This window comes from Triplophysa dalaica, chromosome 1, assembly GCF_015846415.1.
Source record: "Triplophysa dalaica isolate WHDGS20190420 chromosome 1, ASM1584641v1, whole genome shotgun sequence".
Classification (NCBI taxonomy): domain Eukaryota; kingdom Metazoa; phylum Chordata; class Actinopteri; order Cypriniformes; family Nemacheilidae; genus Triplophysa; species Triplophysa dalaica.
Genome location: NC_079542.1, coordinates 16,530,281 through 16,554,664, shown reverse-complemented (window position 1 = coordinate 16,554,664; position 24,384 = coordinate 16,530,281). Strand labels below are relative to the sequence as shown.

The 24,384-nt window shown below is 38.6% G+C and overlaps 2 protein-coding genes and 1 non-coding gene across 4 annotated transcripts; all 3 read left to right on the top strand.

The window, feature by feature from the left end:
- Positions 1-58: 58 nt before the first annotated feature.
- On the top strand, positions 59-6,868 carry gpatch1 (G patch domain containing 1). 2 transcript variants are annotated; one of them, XM_056760549.1, is made up of 19 exons: positions 59-193; positions 337-471; positions 549-634; positions 741-904; positions 984-1,081; positions 1,183-1,241; positions 1,384-1,629; positions 1,748-1,898; positions 2,025-2,104; positions 2,205-2,409; positions 2,678-3,061; positions 3,141-3,319; positions 3,484-3,611; positions 3,751-4,060; positions 4,752-5,019; positions 5,133-5,267; positions 6,150-6,253; positions 6,375-6,508; positions 6,619-6,868. In XM_056760549.1, the coding sequence occupies exons 1-19, from the start codon at positions 124-126 to the stop codon at positions 6,644-6,646; spliced, it is 2,964 nt and encodes a 987-aa protein (XP_056616527.1). In that variant the 5' UTR covers positions 59-123; the 3' UTR covers positions 6,647-6,868. The 2 variants fall into 2 exon arrangements, with proteins under 2 accessions (XP_056616527.1, XP_056616448.1); XM_056760470.1 differs by having other exon boundaries at positions 6,372-6,508.
- A 485-nt stretch (positions 6,869-7,353) lies between these two features.
- On the top strand, positions 7,354-23,774 carry lrp3 (low density lipoprotein receptor-related protein 3). Its single transcript, XM_056760672.1, has 8 exons — positions 7,354-8,769; positions 11,974-12,112; positions 15,173-15,378; positions 18,124-18,518; positions 18,620-18,841; positions 19,437-19,909; positions 20,656-20,788; positions 21,963-23,774. The coding sequence occupies exons 1-8, from the start codon at positions 8,691-8,693 to the stop codon at positions 22,794-22,796; spliced, it is 2,481 nt and encodes an 826-aa protein (XP_056616650.1). The 5' UTR covers positions 7,354-8,690; the 3' UTR covers positions 22,797-23,774.
- Positions 7,670-7,743, top strand: trnat-agu (transfer RNA threonine (anticodon AGU)). Its single transcript has one exon. It is a non-coding gene; the product is annotated as a tRNA-Thr (tRNA).
- Positions 23,775-24,384: the final 610 nt, after the last annotated feature.

Below are 24,384 nucleotides of genomic sequence, written 5' to 3'. Positions count from 1 at the left end.
GCTGCCACAAAAAAATAGGGCACTAGAATTGCGGTTCTGGAATTGCGGCCTCTGGTAATGCAGTCGGTGTCAGCAAAGCATCGTGCGATATGAACTCTTTCGGCCACCGTATGTGTTGTAAACATGGCGTCCGACGACGAGAGTAATGAGGATTTTGTGACATACGGGACTCCATTAGAACCTCTTGAAGAAGGTATTAAATTCGTATAACAAACCTGTCATTACGAGAGTTGTTATTTGGCTGAATATTTAGAATTTGACGCAAATAGCTTCAAATATTGTAGTCAAAACCTCAGCTGTACAATGCTCTACATTGATTGTGTATACTTATAACAGATGAACCCGTCAGAAAGCCAATACCTGTGCACGAGCAGACGGTTAAAGACGAGAAGGGAAGGTACAAGAGATTTCACGGAGCCTTCACTGGTGGCTTTTCCGCTGGTTATTTTAACACAGCGGGCTCTAAAGAAGGTCAGTGACAGCCCTTCTTAGTCATGGTCTTTCTGATCAGTGTTTCAGAAGTTTAACTGGCCTGTTCCATCTTCTAGGTTGGACCCCATCAACGTTTGTATCATCTCGAACGCAAAAGGGAGAGAAACAGTATGCTAGACCAGAGGACTTTATGGATGAGGAGGTTAGTGTGTGATCTCACGTCAACCCAGCTCTTACATGATAACATGAATGCATGAGTCTCCAGAGTATTTAAGGCCTTTTCGAATAAAAAATATGTCTTTGTAAAGGATTTTGGTGAGCATGGCATTGCCCCACGAGAGATTGTCACTACAGAAGATTTTGCATCAGAGAGAAGGGATCAGTTAAAGGACAAAGCACGAGCTGTCAGCTTTCTTTCTGCTCCGATACCAGGAGACACCGGACTGCTGGATGAACTCATTACCCCCGCAAGGTACCCGAGGATTAACTAACATGGCTATACTAAATTTTAGATAGTTAATGCACACAGCTTACTTGTTTTTAATTTCTAGGCCATCTATTGGTGTGCAGCTACTGAGAAAAATGGGCTGGAAAGATGGCCAGGGAGTCGGGCCCAGGATAAAGAGAAAGCAATCCAAACAAAACACAGGTCAGTATTGAAGATTTTGTACGTGACATTAAAACCATTTGGAGAATTCGCTTTCACGCCTGAAATGGCCAATTTATGGTTTTGTCCTAATTATCTATCAGATGGAGCAGGCAAGGTTTATGGCTGTGTGTTTCCGCCCAAGGGATCAGAGGAGTCAGAGGTGGATATTACTTAATGTGTAGGGTTTCACAACAATGATTTGAAGAATTTTCTGTCATTCTTCTGTAGAGACTTAATTTACTGCTAAATTCACCATACACAGACTGACAAAATCATTTTCCTGATACGTCTTTTTTATCTAGGATGATGATGATGAATTTGCTCCAGAGAATGTGACCTTTGCCCCTAAAGATGTAATTCCAGTAGATTTCACCCCTAAAGATGACACTCATGGGCTGGGTTACAGAGGGCTCAACCCCCTGCAAGCCCTGAGCGGTGGATCAGGATCAGGGCACATTAACCTCTTCACACTTCACTCTGACAAAACAACCAGCTTGATTGGAGACAAAAGGTCAGGAAAGCAATGCAGAGGAGGGATTGCAGGACAGGTAAGGTGGTTAAAATGATTAGTAGTGGCTCAGAAGCTGTAATTAAAATTTTACTATATTAACGTAATGTTAAAATAAATATTACTGCTGACAGAAGTGTATAAATGCACATGTGTAGGCATTTGGAGTCGGAGCAATGGAGGATGAAGATGATGATATTTACCATAAAGATACTATGTCCAACTATGATGCTATGCTTGGTGGAGAAGAGCCAGGGGATGGGCTCTACGGATGGACCGCCCCTCAGGAGTATTCCAAGAAGAAGATAGGTTAGTTTCAGGATGTGTTCAGCTGTTCTCTCCTTATAATAATCATGGTGTACTTACGTTATATATTGATAAAAACATGTCAGCATGTTTAACATAAGAAACATGTCTTCCTGTATTTTTTTCCAGAATCCAAGAGAGATGCTACATATTTAGGCAGAATTTTGCAGGGGTTCACACTTGCCTCCAAAGCTAACGAGAAAAAAATAGTAATATACTTGTCGTTTTTGATATAACACTAGGGTTAAGTTCTAAATGAATTTGATATTATGTAAAGTGTGTAGTTAAAAGAGAACTTGTGTTTTTTAGGTGTATCCTCCCCCTGATTTGCCACGTGATTATCGGCCTGTACATTATTTCCGGCCTGTGGTTGATTCGTCTTCAATGAGCGCCATTGTTGCCCAGGCGCTGCAGGCTTCACGTGGACACCTATCACAGGATACACCTCAGCAGGGCCGTCACACCTTAGATTCCTCCCAGAGACGTGAAATGCTTGGAGAGACACCTCTACAGGGTAAACAGTCTGTTTGAGTATGTGTTGAGGTTGTCAGCGAGCCCTTCATTTTTGCGTTTAAATTCAAATTCATCACAGTATGTAATTAAAATGGGGTGCGGATTCTGTTTTGTCATGTATTTCTCATTTTTATTTCATACTTATAATCATAATATAAATAAATGCATTTACAAGGACAATGTACATCCCAAGCATGATCTTAACTTTACCTCTGCCCACTCATCTTCTTACCTCCATTTGGTTTCATGTTTATTTATGTGTTCTACAGGTCCAAGCTCTGTGTTTGAGCTGCTTGACAGTAAGGACAGAGAGAAGCTTAATGATATCCGCAAAGCATCCCAGGGGCAGAATAGGTCTGAAAGAGACCTATCGTCAGCTGTAGATCGAGCGGCGGTGGTGGCTTCTGCTAAAGCTGCTGCTCTGCAGGCCATGTCCAGTCGTTTCCAGTCAACCGCCCCACAGCCTGACCCCCATACTCGGTCCCCTACCTCTCAAAGCCTACCTCAGCCATCTTCTGAGACCCAGATGGCTTTAAAAGCCTGGTCTGCTCCCACTGCAAATGCTGGTCAAACCTTTAAACCGTTTGAGAAGAATCCTCAGAAACAGGCTCGCTACGATTCTTACATCAGCCGGCTCAAACTGGGAGAGCGAGGTAAATAAAAGCATTTACTTGGTCCTGGTCTTCTTCTGTTTTTGTCTATCAGTAACTAATGTGTGGTTGTCATGTGCAGATGCCCTGGAGTCGAGTCCGGACTCTTCCATGACGGAGTGGGAGAGAGGGAGAGAAAGAGATGAATTTGTGCGTGCTGCGTTACTCTATAAGCCAAGCAACTCCTCTCTCTCCTCACGTTTTACACGAGCCAAAAATGAGGATGACTCGGACAGTGTGGAGGTCACGCGGTATCAAGAGGTGAGCAACTTAAAATTATGCATTTAACTTTTGACATTGGTCTCATTATTTTTTTATTGAAAAGAAAGCAACTGATAATGCAAATGAAAATATGTGCATGAATCCTGGATTTTCTACTTGTTTAGTGTCTCATTGTAGTTTTATAATTTCCCTCTCTTTCTCAGAATGATGTAAATGATAAGCAGGCTGCTGTGAAGATGAAGATGTTTGGAAAGCTGACTCGCGAAACATTAGAGTGGCACCCTATCAAACTATTGTGCAAGAGGTTCAACGTCCCAGATCCTTATCCAGGGTGAGACCCAGACGTTCAGTTCTGGTGGTGAAAATTATAAATGTGTACCTAGAAGCATCTTCCTCATATATAAACATACAGTATATACACAAGGTGCTGTTATTGGTTCAACTTATTTTTTGTCTTTTTACATTATCAGGTCCAATACAGTGGGAATGCCTAAAGTCAAGAGAGATAAATACTCAGTCTTCAACTTCCTGACCATACCGGAAAGCAGTCAGGTTATCAGTGCACCCAAACCTCCAAGTACCTCCACAAGCCTTCCCCCAATGGCTTCAGAAGTTTCCCATAAGAAATCTAGGTGGGACGTAACAGAGCAGGGATCTAAACCTAAAGACCCCCTCAGTGCGTTTATCAGTGAAGCTCGTAGTGAGGTATCAACGGCCCAGCAGGGCACGGCTCGAGTAAAGAGCCAGACAGAGTCTCCACAAGCTTCTGCCACTCCTGAGGTACTTTATGACGGAAAACTTATCTGTTGAAGGTCACAAATAAAAGAAACTAATTTACCATTTAAAGATGGGGTAATATGCTATTTCATGCATTCTGACTTCTTTACACTGTGAAACGTGCTGGCTTTTCATGCTGAACATGGTCAACTTGTTAAAAAACGAGTTGGACGTATGACGTAGTATTTCTGTGCTAGATGAAACAATCCCCCACACTTGTTTTGGAAAGTTTTTTATAAGTCTGGATCCCAGTTTCGTATTAGGGATCCTATTCGTCTTTTTCCGGAAATAACTGTACAGCTGTATCTCTCTTTTATAAATTTGATCAAAATAAATACAACGTATTCAATACTACCGATAGGTACTCAAGATTAATAAGAGATTTGCAGAAACATTTAAACGGCAAATGTGCAGCCCCATAAGCACTGTTACTTATTTCACAAGCAGAGGTATGTGAAACATAACTGAGATGATTTACGAATAAATCTTAAAGGACTATTTCACCCAAAAGGGCAAGATTATCACTGAAATTAAACATTCCGTTGGTTTAACTCCAAGGATAAAAAATGGTAATGAGGGATTACATTTTGACTGTTTTGATACAAGAAAACTTGACTATGCAGATGATGAAGACATTTATGTGTGAAGGAATGTACCCAGTAAAGCAAAAGTTAAATATTACATTTTTGTCCAGGTTAAAGTGGAACCATCTGAAGGCCAGCAGACTGAACAGAAGACTGAAGCAGAGGAGGAGGAGGAAGTTGAAGAAGAGGCAAGGCCTCCAATGGATCTCTTTAAAGCCATCTTTGCCAGTTCATCAGATGAAAGGAACTCATCTTCATCTGAAGATGACAGTGAAGAAGAGGAAGAGATGGCCCCGACAACCAAAAGCAGTGTGGGCTCGCTGGACCCACCCATCTCAGTTCAGTTCACTCCTGTCCCTGATATCAGCAAAGTCACAGGTAAGATCTTAAGATGTGTTTCCCGTGAGCATTCAATTCAGCTTAAAGTAACAAACTTCAGAAGGATTTAAATGTCAGGATGGCATTGTCATCAACATTTTTGTACTTCTCAGATGTAAATCATCCTCAAGTACAGAGTGTGTCTTCTTCTGAAATGGCAGTACAACACGCCAAGTCCTCTGAAAATGTTCCTGCTAAATCTGGCGGCCTCAATGAAGAGGAGTTTGGACCCAGACTGCCACCTCCTGGTCAGTCGCTGCCTGTTATATCTGTTGTCTACACCAGAAGCAGCACAATGTCAATTAGGTTATAGGGCTGAAACGGTTGTCGACAATAAAAAATTGTCGACAAATATTCTAGACTCTGTTCTATCATTGAACATATTTTGAGTCCATATCTTCTTTACAGAAAATGTACTGTGAGCCATTAAAGTTTGGTTAAAATGTAAAAAAAACGCTGGCGTAGGCTAGCAACTTTTTTTTTTTTAAAAGGCTGGCGGGGAAAGTTAAACTGAACTGTTGTCATAGAAATGCTGCCTAATGCTTCTGTCAAGAGATTTGTTTACATTTTTTAAAAAATTGGTCTGTAATTTACCCGATTTATTTATTTTTATTTGTATTTAAAAGTTTGTAGAGAGTATTTGTGTGATTCGAGTTGGATAGAGTCATCAAACTTAAAGAGAGTAACCAGTTGGTTCAAGTTCATTAAAACAAATTTCAAAAGCTGAATAGATTTTATTCATTACATAAATTATGTATAACTCAATGTTTTAACTAGTTGCAAAAGCTGAATAATCATTAAAACGTACCGATTAGTCATGGAAATAGATGATTGGTCGATTAATCGGTCTTATAACCGTTAGATTAATCGATTATTCAAAATAATCGTTTGTTGCAGCCCTATTAGGTTATGAGTGATTAAGTTTTGTTGAAAGGGTCCGGACGTTGTTTTCGGCATATTAAGTCAGATATTTGGTAAAGATCGTAGAAGACTAAAACAATAATGTTGGATTTATGGGAATCCAACTAAATCTCGGTTAATATCTCAGTCTCTGCAATAATATTAGTTATCACATGTTAACATGTATAAAAAATGTATTAACATGCTTCCTTATTTTTCTTCTTTTTCAGGATTTGTGCCATCTGCATACTCACCACAGTCAAAAAAGCAGAAGAAGAAAGATAAAGAAAAGCACAAAGCCAAGAAAGACCATAAGCACAAAAAAGAGAAAAAGGTATAGTTCTCGCAAAAAAACAGACTTAACTGGTCTGAGCATTACACTGCTTTCCAGATTAATCTCCCTCTCTTTCTCTCTCTCTCTCTCTCTCTCTCTCTCTTACTTCTTTTCTCAGAAGAAGAAAAACAAGAAGAATAAACATAAAGGAAAACAGAAGAAGAGGGCAGAAGAGTCTAGCAGCAGCTCAGATGACTCTAACTCCAACAGTGAAGCTGAATCTAGAGTTGTTACTACTAGTGAACTTCTCCAGAGGTCAGATCTTATATAGTGGTTTATAATGCATAAAAATCCTTGATAGGTTATGTATTTGTCATTTAACAGTTTGAAAGATGATGATTTCGCTCTTTTTTTCTCTCGTTTAGGTTGAAAAACCTCAGGGATAAGAGATAGTACTGCATATCTACAGAACAGGCTGTCCTTTATGGGAATTGTGTACTGCAAAATAATACCATAAATACTACTGTGTGCGTGCGTGTGTGTGTGAGAGAGAGCATGCATGTGTGTTGGTTGCATGTGTTATGCTTGTGTCATTTCTTTACATAATTGCATAAACTGGTAAAGTTAGTTTTTATGTCCTGTGATTTTGTTAAAAAAATAAAAATCCAAAATTGAGTGCTTGTTTTATTATAGGACAACTTGTCGTACAACAATATAATTAAATACAATGTTCGATTTGATTGATTTTATTTGATGATTTTCATCCCATTACAAAATATGTTTGAACTATAAAAGTGAACCATATAGTTGTGACCCTATATTGTTTAAAACAATTTTAATCCTAAACTAGCAATCCCATATTACCCTTTAAGTATTTGTTTTGTCTCATTTAAATGTTATTGTTAATTGCAAGAAAACTTGACATCACACAAATCATTGTTTTTATTCATATATTTTCCCCAAAGGTCTATTAAAAAAATATTCCTAGGCTGACGATCAATATATTTTGAAGATCTTTTCTTAGATTTTTTTTTTTTCTAATTCATGTTTTATTTTTGTTAGATCACATGACGTTACACTATTTTAGGTTTAGACATTTAACGTTTTGACAAAAAGTGAAAATGCGGAGTCGACTCAATTTTTATTATATTTGTTTACATTTAGATTTAATTAAACGTGTATTTGTATATGTGTGTAACGTTAGATTAAACTTAAAAAACTCTATTTACGTAAACGTTACTATGTTTATTTAGGTTAGTGACTGCACAGCATTATGTTTGATCGTTTTATTGCAAATGGGTTAGTTGTCTTTTGAAGTGCGTGTACTGTGACCATACGTCTCTTTTGTATTGTAACGATCGTTACTAAATACACCTCAAGTGTCCACGGGAGGTCAATAAAACGTCAATGTTTTTAATTTAAATGTGTAAGATTGAGAACAGTATATTTACCTCAATTTACAACCGATCACGCACCGGCGCCGTGGCTTAGATGGTTAAAGCGCCTGTCTAGTAAACAGGAGATCCTGGGTTCGAATCCCAGCGGTGCCTTTTCTACATCTAGTTATATTCTTATGTTTGTGTTTGAGTTAATGATACATTTAAAATCACACATCACATGTGTATAATTAAACAATCACTATCTCAAATGGACTAGTCTTGTGCAAATCAAATATATTCAAAACAACGATACAATTGTATGCATTGTGGATATCACCGAAAAGGTCGCAAACTTAAGCACGTTATTAAATCAGTGAACGTCATGCTTTTCAACTATGTTTCCCTCCGTCCATGAGAGGGCATACTTTCACTGCTGCGTTTACTGGAAGGTCTCAAATAGAATGGGAAACCGTGAAAACGAACCAGAGCTAATTTGAGGAAAAATAAACAATGGATGTTTACACGGTTAAAGTAGAATTTAAAAATAACACCAGTGCTCTCAGTATTCTCTCTTTTGTATATGACAACTAGAAGTTGATATAATACAATACAGTTAACTAATTAGGTGTTTAGATCAGATGTTTAATTTACTCTGCGTATTTCGAGTATCTGACAGCGTTTAATAGCACGCGCGTGTGTGGTGCCCTCTCTGTGGTTTATTCACGCGTTCTTGAGGACATTACACCGATACATTAAATAATAAATCGCGTAAGAATGATGAAATACACAGCGTGGAATACAACGGGAAGGCAAATTATTCAAGATACGGCGAAATAAACAATAACTAATACATGTCGGAGATCCGTTATGTGCGCCAAGAAAACCACGCAATTCCTTGATGAAAATTTGCGTCCCTGCCATTACTTTGTCAACACAGAACCTCCAATCCCGTTTCTCTCCTGAAGGTCTCTGCGTTACCCTCCAGTCCAGACAGTGCAATGTGCCTTTCGAAAATAAGGAGAGATGCTGCTTTTCGATGTTCATACAAGAAGACCGCGATAACCGTAAAACCGATGAGATACGTTGCGAAATCAATCTGGATTTAAATACTGAACGAGATGATGATGGAGAGAACCGTGGCGATGAGGCTTTACCTTGTGAAATGGATTTGTCTGCGCTGGGCTTGGGTTTGTTTGGGTAAGTAGACTTGGTGATTGCGATAGTATCACACATCTACAATAATGCAATTTATTGTATAGAACAAAAGATCTTGGATTTACGCCACATTAATACTCAATCGCGAATCACGTCGTGTCATCTTGTCTTTTGGAGGCGGCGTTTGAAACGAACGCTATTTCATCCCAAGGAAAACCCTTACACGGGTGTTGATATGTTTAATGTGGGAATGGTGCCGATGACAAAAGAAAGGTTAAGCGGAGCGCGCAGGCTTTGCAGCATTTATCAATTGAGGAGGACAGAGCCGCGTTTGGCTTGTTGCCATGGCAGTTATAAACACGGCTGTATCAGACAGGTCGGATCCGTCTAAAGAACGACTGACAGAGCTCGTTTTCTAACCAATTCGCCTTGTTATTCAGCCTTTCTCTTAAAAGGGAAACATTTAAGTTAGTCACACGAAATGCTGTTCACGTTCATGTCGTAATATACATGTCACATTACATCATAACACCACTCGTCTTAATTAAATACAATAGTGTGATCTGAGTGTGTAAGTAGGACTTCCCTGACGTCATCAACATTCATTTAATTCTGCTTCATTCTGATCATGATTTTCTGGCGTGAGAAAGCCTTGCACAACCTTCTCATGGGCACAGCCAGAGAAAATTCATAGAGAGAGATACCTTGACAAGTACTGCACAGTTCTGTACATCCACTATCAGAAGGGATCAAAACCAAAGGTCAGTGATTTCACAGTCCCTTAGAGAGGACTTTTGCAAGGTCTGTGCCTGTCTCAAGCACAGAGGATTCATTTCATCTCACCTACATTATTCTATACAGCAGCACTGTTTACACTGTTGGACGATATTTAACATATGATGATGAGAGACCTGCGTTTACTCTAACAGATCATCTAGTATCTGTTTAACAACACCGAGACAGAAGAACAAAACAATAAAATAATTGGATCTGTAATGTTGGATGAGGTTTTCAGAAAAGGGGTGGTGACAAAAGAGGGATTGGTTGGGGGTGGGGATGTGTTGATAGTAGCTGTGACACATACAAGCTCTCCCTCTCACACCCAGACAGACAAAGAACCCTCGTCCATATTTGTGTAAATATTTTGTGTGTTTGCCCTTCTTCTTTACAGACACACATGCACAGGCCCTTCTCCTTGGCTTCTGATATTCCAGACATGTTCTGCTTATAAAATGATTGTACATCGCAGATGTTTAGGCAGCCTCCCTTTTCGTATGTTTTAGGTAGAATATGACAGTTTTTCATGTGAAAGAGGAGGACATTGGTTATGTTCACAACTAGTTCGCAAATAGTTTATAATATAATCTTGACACCGTTCTGAAATAAAACAATATCAAGTGACCTCATTTGTGTATAGAGGTCTTATTCTTTTGTGTATCTGAGAATCATTGGCCCATAGATACACACACATAATTACATAACAGTTTGGTTTCCATGTTTTACTGGGACGTTCCATAGACAATGATTTTTATTTAAACTTTATATTGTATCCCCTAACCCTCAGCTTACCATTAAACCTAACCCTCACATATACCTTTCTGCATTGTTTTTATTGTCACACAGTTTGATGTAAAAGCTGCTTTCCTCATAGGGACCAAAAATGTCCCCATAAAGTAAAAAAGTGACTGGTATTACCGGTATGTGGACATTTGGTTCACACTGTGGAGTGTAGCAGGACCATACATACAAACTTTCTGTTGAACTACATTTTGTATTAATATAATAATTAGCAAAAAGCTGAAGTTAATTCAGTACTGTACATGTCCTCAGATATAAAAATGTGCTTCTGATCTCTGTTCTTGTTCACTCATAGACTCTCTGTCTGTGAACAGAGCATTGCCTTTCTGCTCTTCAGCAGAACCTAAAACATTTAACCACTCTCAGATACAATATGGTTGTAAATATGTAAGCAGTCCTTGTTAATGTGACAGATGTTTATAATGCGGGGTAATGAGTGTAATAAATGCACTAATTTAGCACGTACTGCAGTTTATATATAACATTTTGAGTTGGTTGAGAATACAAATAGCTTTCTTGAACCTGCTTCTTCCTGATTCTCTTGAGTTTTTCTCTTTAAGTCATTTCCTTTATTTAACATGCATAAAGTCAGCAAGGGTGCTTCACCATGGGAGAAAACAAATATCTGTTACCATAGTAACACATTCATACAGAACATGAAGAGAAACATAATGTAGAATTTTCACTAGACAATTGAATAAAATATGTTTGCTTGCGATCTATCAACTAGATGACAAGAAAAATATGGAACCTCTTTGAACATGTGCATGCCTTCTTTTTGTGCTGTCTTAAAAAAAATTGGGTATTTTTCATGATGTTCCCATAGGATTAAATGGGTAGTGTCAGTAATTATTTACACCTTGTTAAACCACACCATCCTTTATTATATGACATTGTTGTTCCAGTTGTATACGGTATACAGCCCTGAAAAAAATATCTTGAATATCTTTGCCGTATCTTGAATCAGATTTATGATTTAAAAATGTACTATTTATAGTTATGTGTTTTTGTAAAATTTTAATTGTTGTTTCATTTTGTGAAATTTCTCCCAAATTTCAAATAAAAATATTGTTTCTCTGCATTTATTTGCAAATTAAAACTTAAAATTTGCAGAAAATTAAAACTGGAGGAACAGGTGAAAATAACTGGAAAGATGCACAGTATTTTGTTCAGATCTTAAATACTGCAAAGAAAACAAACTGATATTCACTTTTTTTCATGGCTGTATGTGATGGGAAAAGATAAAAACACTGAATGGTTTGCACACTCATTTACACTTTAAATTTTTTTCCTTATCTATTTTTGTCTCCTCTCCTCCCCTCTTATTCTGTTTCTATCCAAATGTGTAACCATTAGAACACACCCTCACACTTTCCCCTCCTTTAATTGAGTATAATGTGTCATTAAAATACCACAGAATCTCTATGAACCTGAGAGTGGATCAAATTCTCCCCATCATATATCTATGAACACTTACCCTGTACACGAGGAATACATAAGCCTTGTGTGCATGTGCTTAGTTTGTGTATGTTGCTTGAGGCAGAGACGTATTGACATAGAGGGTGAGATGTTGATGTCATTTCAATTACAGTAAGACAGCAGTAGTGATTCTCTTTGCCATGGGCACAAATAATGCAGATATTGTGTGCGTGTGTGTGTGTTTCTCAGCTGCTTGTGGTGGTAAGGTGGAGTTGCACACAGAGAGGAGAGGAGTGATCTACAGCCCATCATGGCCCCTCAATTACCCGCCCGGTGTGAATTGCAGCTGGAACATACAGGGGAACCGCGGCGATATAATCACCATCAGGTATACACAGTTTATGGATGAAAGTAATTTACTTACAAATTACAAACTGTTCAACAATGACCATCTTGTTCTTGGGGATATGGTAGATGATGTCACATGTATTTGTATGTCTTTCCTGTACAAAGCAAGATAAAAAATTGAAACACTGCTGTTTATAAACAACAATTTATCATACAGACTTTCCCGACAAGTGGTACACTGAAATGATTTGTGTGAATAATTTCATGCATTTCACTTTACTCAGCTTTTCCCATTTACAGCTTGTTTAGGTCACCATACTCTATGAAATAGCTTAGAGTGCTCTATGGTGACTAGAGCAATAATGCTGACTGCAGGGATTCTGTAATGCACTATTCCTCACCTCCACAGCCACGGTGTGTGTGTGTGTGTGTTTGTATGTGAGTATGACTGGGCTTTGTCATTGGTTTAATGATATTATCTAAATGCATGACATCATTTACCAAGGAACTCTGTGATCAGAGATCTGTCTTTAGAGGAAGACTTAAGAACTCAATGATTTTAATATCTCATATTTCATGATTGATGATGATTCCTCATTGTTTAAAGCAGTGGTTCTCAAACGTTTTCATTGTGATGCCCCAAATGTGGGGAGCAACTGCTTTGCAACCCCCCAAATAAAGACTTATAAGCTTAAACTTAAATTTTACTTAAAACAACATGAGGGTTAATAAATGGTGAAAGAAAATGTATATTTTGGTAAACTGTCCCTTTAAGTGGAAGCTTTCTGACATGCCTTGTCAAACACATTTTCTCAGACAGCTTTTGGACACATTTAGTTATGGATATCTGACCCACTCAGCCATAACTGGGATGAGTAAAGGTCTGACATATTGAGTATGGGTGCATGTTTGGTCGACAGCCAGAAGGGAAATTCTGAATGGCAACTAAACTAATTTTACAGACTAGAGCTGAGATAACAGAATAGACCAGGTTGGATCTAAATTGTGAGATTCAATTACAGTGATGCAGATGTCTATATTTGTAAGTATATTAGTTTTGTTTATTGATAAATCATACTATGACGATGCCCAAATGTTAGATCCTACATAACCACGAGGCTGAGATGGAGAGGAAGAACAGCAGGCAGGAAATGAAGTGATGATAGAATAAATGAATGAGCAGAATTTATTGAATAAGCCCAGTTCCATTTTAAACGCTCGATCTCACTCACTTTGATAGATCTTATTATAACCAAACAAAGACTTCTTACTGCTAAAGGTGAAAACAATACAGACCAGATGCCAATGGGAAATAAGTCAAATATAAGAATATCAGATACATGTGCAGATAAGAAGATAAAATACAACACGGATGTGTTCTCTTGAGTCAACATTTAATTTACCTCTCTGATAATACGCACAGATTCCTATAAAGAAGTTTAGATCCTTAGGTCCTTCAGTTTGTTTGATTAAATATACGCAGTGAAACTGCAGTACTGTTCTGTTGTATTATCTGAGTATTTTGTATTAGTTTTGCATTGTGTTGGCACTACATAAACCGTGGGCGGAGCTAGCGGGAGCCAATCATTTTATACATGGATGTCACGTTACTCAGACATGCCCCCTCAGTCCGTGCAAAACATTGGAAAAGACTGCTTTTAATAGTACACAGCAATTTAACCAAGCTATTATCAGCTGAAATTTAAAAAACAGAGAAACACACAAAGCCTGAAGTAAACATTTATTAATTAGACCTACACAGTATGTGATTCAATAATTGACTGTTTAATTTACATTGCTGTGAAATATTTACATTGCTGTTCTAAATGTTTTTTTATGTGCTAACATTTACGTTTAATACGAAATTCAACTGCGTACAATGTGTCAATGCTCTTTCCCCACTACGTATTAATGTTTGAGCACACAAGGCAAAACTTTTGTGTAAAAAACATTTGTTTGCAAAATTGGAAGTAAAAATTCAGAAAATATCAAATCAAATCCCTTTATTGTCACTCAACCATATACACAGGTGCAACAGTAGGTGATAAACTTGGGTGCAGTTCCAGCCAGCATGGCAGTATGACAGACATTTCTTGTACACATTTACACAGTAAACATTTCTGTACAAGTTTTACACCAGAATACAAAAAAGGACACGTAATATACATAATAATAATACACAGCAGCAAATCAACACAATTTGCGTAGTGTACACAGGATAATGACACATAAATAACACATAACTAAATAAATAGCAGCGAATGTACACACAATGTGCGTAGTGTACAGTGATTGATTTGTTTTGCTGTATTACAGTAAGACAATGTATAAAGTTGTGCGTGCTTGTGGGTGATAAAGTGCAGTGTTAATGAGTAGATTGTGAAAGTCAATAGTTTAAGTGTCTGACTGCTTGGGGAAAGAAGCTGTCTCGTAGTCTGCTGGTGCGGGTTCTGATGCTGCGGTATCTCTTTCCTGATGGAAGGAGTGAGAACAGACCGTGACCCGGGTGGCTAGTGTCTCTATAATCCTGCTTTTTTCAAACACCGTCTGGTGTAAATTTCCTGGAGGGAGGGAAGCTCACCTCCGACCTGGCAGTTCGGGTTTATTGGGTTATCTTATTCATATTTGAGTAATATGATTACTCATTGATTTAAGATTTTTGTATTGGAAAACAAGACGAAAATTATTGGTAAGAAATGAATGAAGCGTGAATCAAGCTCCATCAGTGCGAAACGAAACACAGTTTAGACTAGACCAAGACCCACAGACCAGTCTGCTCCCCAGATCAAATGTCTATCTATGCCTATGACATTAACACTAAACTTGTGCAGCACAGATGAGTAAAAGTAATTATTCTCCACTCTATTTTACACTCTGTGCTTGCAGAAAATTGCAAACTTGATTTTAAATGTGAGTTAATGTTTGGTCCTTATGGCTCTCATGATGTGACTTCACTGTTGAATCTGTTGATGATATTGCTCTCTGAGTGGTACTTTTCAGTATAGTCATAAAAGCTCTTCACAAAGCTTAGAGAAGGTGTTCATAGAACAGAAGAGATTTTTAGTCCGTGTGTTAAACAGCGTGTGTTTACTGTATCCAGTTTTCACAGCTTTGATGTGGAAGACACGAGGGACTGCAGGGGGGACTGGCTGCTGCTCGGCCCCACATGGAAAGCTGAGTATCGGTTGTGTGGCTCTGTTCTCCCTCCTCCATTCATCTCCTCCAGAGGACGAGTCTTGGTCTTCTTCCACTCTCAGACCAACAGTTCCGGACTCGCACAGGGCTTCAGATTTTCGTACATAAGAGGTTTGTGAGATTTTCACTAAATCATGGCCATTATTAAATATGATTAACACAATAACTATTTAATTTTTTTAAATAAATAAATTATTATACCAGTCAAATTACTATTTTTGGTTTAGTTTGTGTTTTCTTTTTTTTGACCAACGAATCTCTTAAAGGCCCAGCATGTAATTTCTTGGAAAATCTTTTGACAAAAATGCTATATAATATGCAAATCTATCTGTTAAGTAAGGGATAATGTTCAGGCAGCCGGTTGTATTCGGCGAAATAAGCCCCTTCAGTGTGAAACAAGACCCTCCGCGAAGGGGCTTATTTCGCAATACAGGTGGCTGCTTGTACATTATCCCACTTATTACACGGTTATTTGCCACATGAGAAAAAAAAAATGTAAATTTGAAATATTTGATTGGCTCATTTTTAGCGAATGCAGACCTTCCTGAAGGAAAAAACGTTTACTTTCAGTTTTAAGTTAAAAAACGACATTCAAATGTCATGAACAGCCAATTTGGTTTAAACAAGTGTAAATATAATGTTATATATGTTATTAAAAGACATATTGATATTTCAAAATAAACCAGCTAAAATTATTTACTGCATCCGGGTTACCGTGTGTTATTAGTTTTGAGCAGTTGTTATTTGGTATAACGAACCTGTAAATGTCGCGACTGCCCAATCAGAATCAAGCATTCCAAAGAGCCACGTAATTAGAGGTGTATAAAGACCTTACATAAAGAAGTGGTATGTTATCTTCTGTCTACATACACTGTGGGTCCCTTTACATGGAGTTGTCCATGTTGTTTCTACAGTAGCCATAATCGGACAAACTGCTCTATAGTGTGTCAGCCTCTGTAGTGCTTTGAAAGGGAAGGGTGAAGTTAGCCGTTGGTTGCAGATTAACTTTAAGTTTATTCATCATTGAGTAAAAGAGTAAATTATGCTCTCGCTCTCTCTCTCCAGTTTAAGCGCCAATGAGATCTCTCTCTACAGTATCTGGACGAGTACAATATTAAAGCGGTTCCAGATAAACAATGACCCTCAAAACTGCTCTTTCACACAGCTTATATAACAAAAACAACATATCTTGGTTCTAACAAACAGAAAAAACAATGTTACTTGCATACTGATCCGAATCAAAGCAACTTCCTTTTTTAGATGATCTTTCTCTCCAACATCTCTCTGCTTAAAGCCTTACAGCCCTGGGTCCTAACGCGTCTCTGCTGGAAAGTCTTATGATGTAAACGTAGGTCATATCTCCTGCCTGACTTAAATCCTTCTTTTTATTCTTAAAATCCACAGACCTTTTATTTTATGTAAAAATTCGTTGCAAAATCTATAATAAACGCTAGTGGTCGCTGTAAATCAAAAACTGAACCTTTATTCACAATATTATCATGTGTATAGAATTAACACAACTTCTTGTTTTTTTACTATCACAGTTATGGTCAATATAAGTATATTGTGACAACCAGTGTTGGGTAAGTTATTCTGAAAAAGTAATAAATTACTAGTTATTCATTACATATTCAATAGTGTAATTAGATTACTGTCCAAATTAGTCTGTCCAAAAAGTATTTAGTTACTCATTACTAATTACTTTCTATATCATACATCAACCTTGATTAGTTCAGTGGTTCAAGAATATACATGAAACGGCTTATTGAATTCATTCAAATAATATTATTAACTGACCAACGTATTACAAATGTGAGAATTATACATTATAGCTCAGATTTTAAAGTAAGACTTTGAATTTTGAAGTCAATTACGCTATTGCACACGCATATATTTAACAAAGTATTTAGCTAAATTACATCAAAAGTAACTCTATTTAAATTACAGAAAACATATGAGTAATCCCTTACTTTACTTTTTCAAGGGAAAAGTAATTAAATTACAGTAACTTACTTAGTAACTAGTTACACCCAACACTGGTGACAACCCATATTTACAGTATTCATGTTTAACTAGAAACCCCCCAAAAAACTGTATTTTACTTAAATATTCCAGCTAAATGTGATGCCAAACACCATTAAAGAATGATAGCTTAGTGGGAGAACACTCATTGACCTGCACCATTCATACCTGATGCCATCCTATTGGGTCTGACATGTGTTGGGTACACAAATGGCATATAAATCCTTTAAAATTTTTGGTTCGATAACTATGAACAGATTTGATTGGGTAACTACGTTTGTTGATGACACCAGCATCATATGGATTCATTGTATGCCCAGATTCAGCAGACAGCATTGTTGTGTCAGCGCAGGCTCACCAGATCAATACTTTTATGGCCATGAAGCCACGAGGAAAGTTACAGAAAACTGAAGGCTTATGCTTTCAGCATTTGTTAGATAAAGTGCTGGGAGAACTGATGTACATATGATGACTGCACTAATGTTGGCTTGTATAAGAGAGATCTCCACTGTTGAGAGTTAGATATAATGTGTAGTTAATGAAGATGAAGGGGATAATGGGCTGTCAGCTCCACAGGGTGTGCGTGTGTGTTTATGTCAGTCTATGTGTGGGGAAATGCTGTTTGTGCTTTTTTTCTTAGCACTGCAGTTAAATCAATAACACACTGAACGGCTATGTTTATTAAGCTGTGACCAGCAAACACCATCTGCAGAGTGGAGAGATTTGATTGGCTTGTTTCAGCAAAGTGAATGTGTTTGTGAATGTGCGTCAGTGTTTATCTGCTGCTCAACTTTCTCTCTTTTCTTTGCATCTGTTTTTTTTTAATCTTGTTAGGTCGGTTAGGTCAAAGTAGCTGCGAGAAGGATGAGTATTTATGTGGAAACGGAAAGTGCGTGCCACGTTCCTGGCGCTGTAACGGTTTGGATGAATGTGGTGACAATACAGATGAAAGAAGCTGTGCCCCCAAGCCCACCCCGGCCCGGGCCAGTCTGTGTCCACCGGGCACCCTGGAGTGTTCTGACATCCAGTCTACACGCTGTTTGCCAACGTCCTTGCGCTGTAATGGAGCTCGAGACTGTCCAGACGGATCCGATGAGGCCCGCTGCCCTGACACTTCCTGCGGAAAGCGCTTAGTCAACTTTTACGGGATGTTTGCATCTCCTGATTTTTTCCGGTCAAACAGGAGCGGGGTTACAGATCTGCATTGCACTTGGTTCCTGGACACACAAGTATGACGTGAATCATGCCACAAACATTTACTGAAACATAATCTGTAAATGAATTTACAGCTTACTTACAGGGTTCACTTTGACTTGTTGTTCTTGCTCAGGACCCAAAGCCGTTGGTTCTTCATGTGGACCTTCAGCTGGGTGTGGGAGATTCTGTGCGTGTTTACGATGGTTTGGGAGAACGTGCGGACCGTCTTCTGCAGAGTCTCTCTCATCATAATAACCACAGAAGATCTCTGCTGGAGTCTTCACAGGGGCAGATGAGTGTGTTCTATCACGCTAAACATCACAGCACTGGACACGGCTTCAATGCCACCTACCAGGTCTCTATTCACACACTGATATTTTTCGTTTCTGGTCCGTCATTTCATTCTCACAGTATTTGTGGCTGTTAAATAAGATGACATAAAGTTAAACATTAAGTGAGGAGAATACTTAAAGGGATAATCCATTATTTTTTTTCCTTATTTACTCGCCGTCATACTATTCAAGCCTGTATGACTTTCTTTTTTCGACAGAAAGAGATTTTGAAAATCATTGGTAATCTAACAACATTGCTCCTCATTCACTTGCATTATAACACAAAAAATATTGCGTCATGTACAAAAAATAAATATACTTTTGAACATCACAAGGGTAAATTAATGATGATTAATGACTCTTTTTGAGTGAACTATCCCTTTAAAAATGTTTATATCTGCCAATAAAACAAGGCAACATATGTGAACTGGGGCAGGGCTGTGTATTAAGTATGTTAGATATTATCGAGATGATTGTGCCTGAAATATAAAATCAGCCCACAAATTTTGAATATTGTTGTTGAAAATTATGATTGTATTTTGCCATTAAGATTTGTCCAAACCATGTCTTTTTTAATTGGGCCAAAAGAAAATAGTATTCTATCTGTCTTGTCTGCAGGTTAAGGGGTATTGCTTTCCAGGCGAGCATCCATGTGGTACAGACGAGGGCTGTTATTCTGACCTGAAGCGCTGTGATGGCTTCTGGCACTGCCCTGGAGGGCGAGATGAGGAAGACTGCCCTCTGTGCCAGACGGGCGAGTATCCCTGCGAGGGTGGCAGCGGGGTATGTTACCCTGCCTCTGAGAGATGTAACAACCAGAAGAAGTGCCCAGATGGCTCGGATGAAAAAAACTGCTTCGATTGTCAACCCGGAAACTTCCATTGCGGAACCAACCTGTGCATCTTTGAGACATGGCGGTGCGACGGGCAGGAGGACTGTCTGGATGGCAGTGATGAAAGAGACTGTCTGGCCTCTGTGCCCAGGAAGGTGATCACAGCAGCTCTGATTGGCAGTCTGGTCTGTGGACTCCTGCTGGTCATTGCACTGGGTTGTGCCTTTAAACTGTACTCGCTCAGGACCAGAGAGTATAGGTGAGATCATTTCCTTTATCTTTCTACCTCCATTTAAACTTGTATGAAAAAATGTATCATGTTTTTATTTCGCGTCAGTGTGTATTTCTCATCATTTATATTGACCAGTTTCCATTGCTCAATTCATCATTTTTCTGTTGTTTGTTGCAACTGATGGATTCAACATTAATAGTCTTGAGTTTTGCATACATCTTTACTATATATTTTTTTGATACACTAATATGTTTATTGTGTACCATATGTCTCTGTTATGCATGTGTGTCTCTGTCTGCCCCTTTACTTTCAGACTTTACTTTATGTCCCCATATGTTATTGCTTCTCTTTAGAAGATACACACATACTGTACATTACACACAGAGTCAGTGAGAAGCAGGGATGATTAACTGTTTTAATCGGAACCTATTACTGGAATCTAGAAAGCACAAGTTGATCCCAAAGAGGACAGAGAGGGAAGAAGAGTGAGAGGAGATCCTAAAGCACTGGATGATTTACTCACTGGAGGATTCTGCAATAACGTCATGTGCTACTTTGCTCTAATTAACCTTGTATAGACACAGCAGCACCCAAAAATACCTGCACTTTATCAAACTGTCAAACTTCTTCTTGTTCCTGGTTCTTGACCAGCAGTTCCTGGTCCATGTTTGACTGAATCTGGTGGAGTCTTTTGAATGGTTTTATAAAACATGTCGGTATGACATTTATTTAATAAAGAATCTCATTTACATTCCTGTTTTTATCCTCACTAGAGCTTTTGAAACCCAGATGACCCAACTAGAGGCGGAGTTTGTTCAAAGAGAGGCTCCACCCTCTTACGGTCAGCTGATTGCTCAAGGTCTCATACCTCCAGTCGATGACTTCCCAGTGTTTAATCCCACACAGGTGTGTGAATTTAAAACTTTAATTTGAGTAGCAACATAAAAATGGAGTGAAGAATGGAAGATTACAATATTACATTTATGACATTTGCTCTTGAGAGTTAACGATGACATCATTTTCCAATAGTCTAATAACAAACTCTTTAGCTTGAATGCATTGGATGCCAGTTATAGTAGCCAGAGTTTGTGGAGGCTTCTGCATTTTCAGTTACATTTTTTTTATTTTGGCAGAACTTTAATCCAATGTTGCTGATTTTAATAATTATACAGTACTGTGTTTCCTGGCAATCAAACACACAACTATGCGATAATATCACAATGATCCACAAACAAAGTCACATTAAGACCTGCTTGGACTTAAAGTTGCTGTCATATGTAAGTTATTTTGTCTGTGCTGCATCCAAGCAAAATCTATTGTAAAATAAATGCATATATTCATAGATATGGGCAATTCCAGCGTGTGGAATGTGACATTTGTGACATTTTCAGTCAAAACGTACATATAAATTCTATATATTTATAACAGATATCGCTGCTGTCCTTCTGAAACCTAGTATATCCATATTTTGTGAATTTACAATAATAAAATCATTATTATTAGTCACACTTTATGTTTGATACTGGGTTTTGCAAATATCTAACCAATAAAAAGTATTAAAAAAGTGCTTGTCCGCTTTGACAACATAGTAGTAATAATTTAACCATTTCCTAAAAAAACCTGTGAATTTGGATGTAAAGGTTTCAGAAGGACTGCAACAACATATTGAATCATCTGTTCATATTTTGTTAAACCCCTGTTGATAAAGTCCAGACATCAGAAAAATGTGCAAGGGTTTCCTATTTATGGAGAAAAATTAATGCAGTATGGATGTGACAAGAAAGGACATAGATGGAGAAGGGATGCGTCTTTATACGTTAATTTTATAAGTGTATGGTCAAAACCTTTGGTAAAAAAATATTTGCCTGGAACTGCCCATTTTCAAAATATATGCATATGGCCGAAATGGGTTTGTAGGGTGCTACAGTAAAAAAGCTTACATATCGCTTCTATAAAGGTTGCTATTCCCCTGAATAACAGTCTGTGTGTGAGTTGTATTTTGATAAGACAAAGGTTATCTGCTTTTGAATGACTTAACTGAGCCTCTCTTGATCTATTATCATCTATTGTCATCTTTCAGGCATCTGTTCTACAGAATCTCCGTTCAGCTATGCGAAGACAAATCCGTCGGCACTCCTCACGTCGATCCTCATCACGACGCCGTCTTGGTCGTCTTTGGAACCGTTTGTTTCATCGTGGTTCCCGGTTACGTGGTCAGATCCCTCTGCTCACACCTCCTGGCCATACACACACGAACACACACACAGTCCTGGGGCTCCATAGCTACAACACGGTGGATGCTAACACAGAGGAGTCGTGGGAAGGTGCGGGACAGACCCCGTCTCCCTGTTCCACTGCTGCGCTTGGGTTAGCACTGCAGGCTCACTCTGAGGCCTTCTGCCTACCTGAGAGAGAATCTCCACCCTCTCCCTTCTCTTCGCCCTCCCCTGCCTCACCACGCTCCACCTCGGACACCCTGGATGACGAAGATGAAGAAGATGATAGAAGTTCAGAGTTGTCTGGGGCGAGAATACGACCCAAATCTAGCACTCAATGCTCTTCCCCAAAATGTCAAGAGGAAGACAGTTCACCAGGACCTCTCGACAGCCCCAAATACACCACAAACAGATCCCGGACCTCCAGGAGGTTAGTGCAGGAACTGGCTGCAGAGCTCAGAGGAGTCTCTCTCTTACGCTACACATCTGTGGGTGTCTCACCTCTTTCTTCTCCCGAGTCACCGACATCCTCCAGTGGTCAGTCTGAGGAGCAAAGAGGACTTCCTACACTCAGAGCGCAACATACGGAAACAAACACAGACTCTCTCACATATGTGCTCTTAAGCCCCGGACAAACTCCTTTAGGGGAGAGCAAGAAATCATCAGGAACAGAAGATACGCCGGATGAGGGACTATAGACTCACTAGAAACGAGGCAGAGATTGATGATATTTTCTGTCAGTGCACTGAGAAGCCTCTATCATACCTCCTTTCCCAATTCTGTGCCAACACACTGAGCCTTAACGTTGCAAGGTTCAGTGAACAGCCTTCCATCATGAGTCATTTAGTTTCACGCCTTCAGATGCTGAATGTTAGATTTTTATGGTCTGTCGACCATAGGAGTAGATCTCTGATGAAACAGATTCATAGATCAGCTACAGAATTTAACAAATAAATTATTTGATCACATGATAGTAAATCACCAAGACCGTTTTAATGTTAATATATAGTGACTGGTTGACTAGGACTGAGCGTTTCATCGGACGTGCGCGCCTCGACTGCAGTTAACTTCCGGTCTGTGTTTGTTTATCTATTTAATTTAATTTATGTTAATTTATATTATTTGATTGTATAATAACTGTATTAAATAAAAGATTTTTTGGCTGTATGTACGTTTTATGAAATAAACAATTTGTTGAATGGGTCCTGTAGTTCTGGCACATTTAAAGAAACCGTGTGCGATATTGACATCTAGCGGTTGAGCTTGGTATCGCAGTGTAAATTTAAACCGCCGGAGAGCCAAGTTTAGCCAAGTAATGTTTCTACTCGATTTATTTTGTTTGGTATCAGAAGTGCGCTCTATTATTTATGTGTACCAGAAGTTAAGGGCAGTCCACGAACGTTTGATTCTCTATAACACAGAACTGTTCTTGCCTGCATCTCTGCGTCTTATCATCTTAAGAGTGTGATATTCAGATGACTTATAAGAGATTCACTGAGTGAAATTGAACTCATGTCATTTGTATCGAACACTTTTCACAGCCAGTCTTCTCAGCAGTTGCTACACACTCACCCTGAATGTTGGTCGTGCTGTACATTATATGCATAATGCAGATTCATTCATTCATTCCATTTCGTTGTGTTGAAAGATTTTGGCAAGAAGTTTGAGTTGCAGACATAAAATCAATGTAAAAGCTTTGTTTTGTATACTCATGCAAAAGACATTCAGTCTTTTCTTAGGGACACAGAACTCAGGGAATGTACAGTATAATGGTTGAGGCACGTAAATTGTCAAAAGTAAAGCAAATGCAAAGAGAGGAAGACAACGCGCGCGAGGGGGAGTGAAGGCGTGCGAGAGGGAGTGAATGCGCGCGAACGGGGGTGAATACGCGCGAGAGGGGGCGAGTGTGCACGAGAAAGAACGAGTCTGCACGAGGAGCAAATGCGCGTGAGAGGGAGAGTCAAATGAGTGAGAGTGTGCGCGCGCGCAAATTACCAAATTAAAGAAACATTACTTAATTTTTTGATAAATTGTTTGAGATAAATCAAATTGTTTAGTTTTTGAGGTTTTATTTATTTTAGTATACGACCAGTGTTGGATAAGTTACTCTGAAAAAGTAATTAATTACTAGTTACTCATTACATATTCAATAGTGTAATTAGATTACTGTCCAAATTACTAGTATTTAGTTACTCATTACAAATTACTTTCTATATCCTACATCAACCTTGATTAGTTAAGTGATTAAAGGATAGACATGAAACCTCTTATTTAATTCATAAAAGA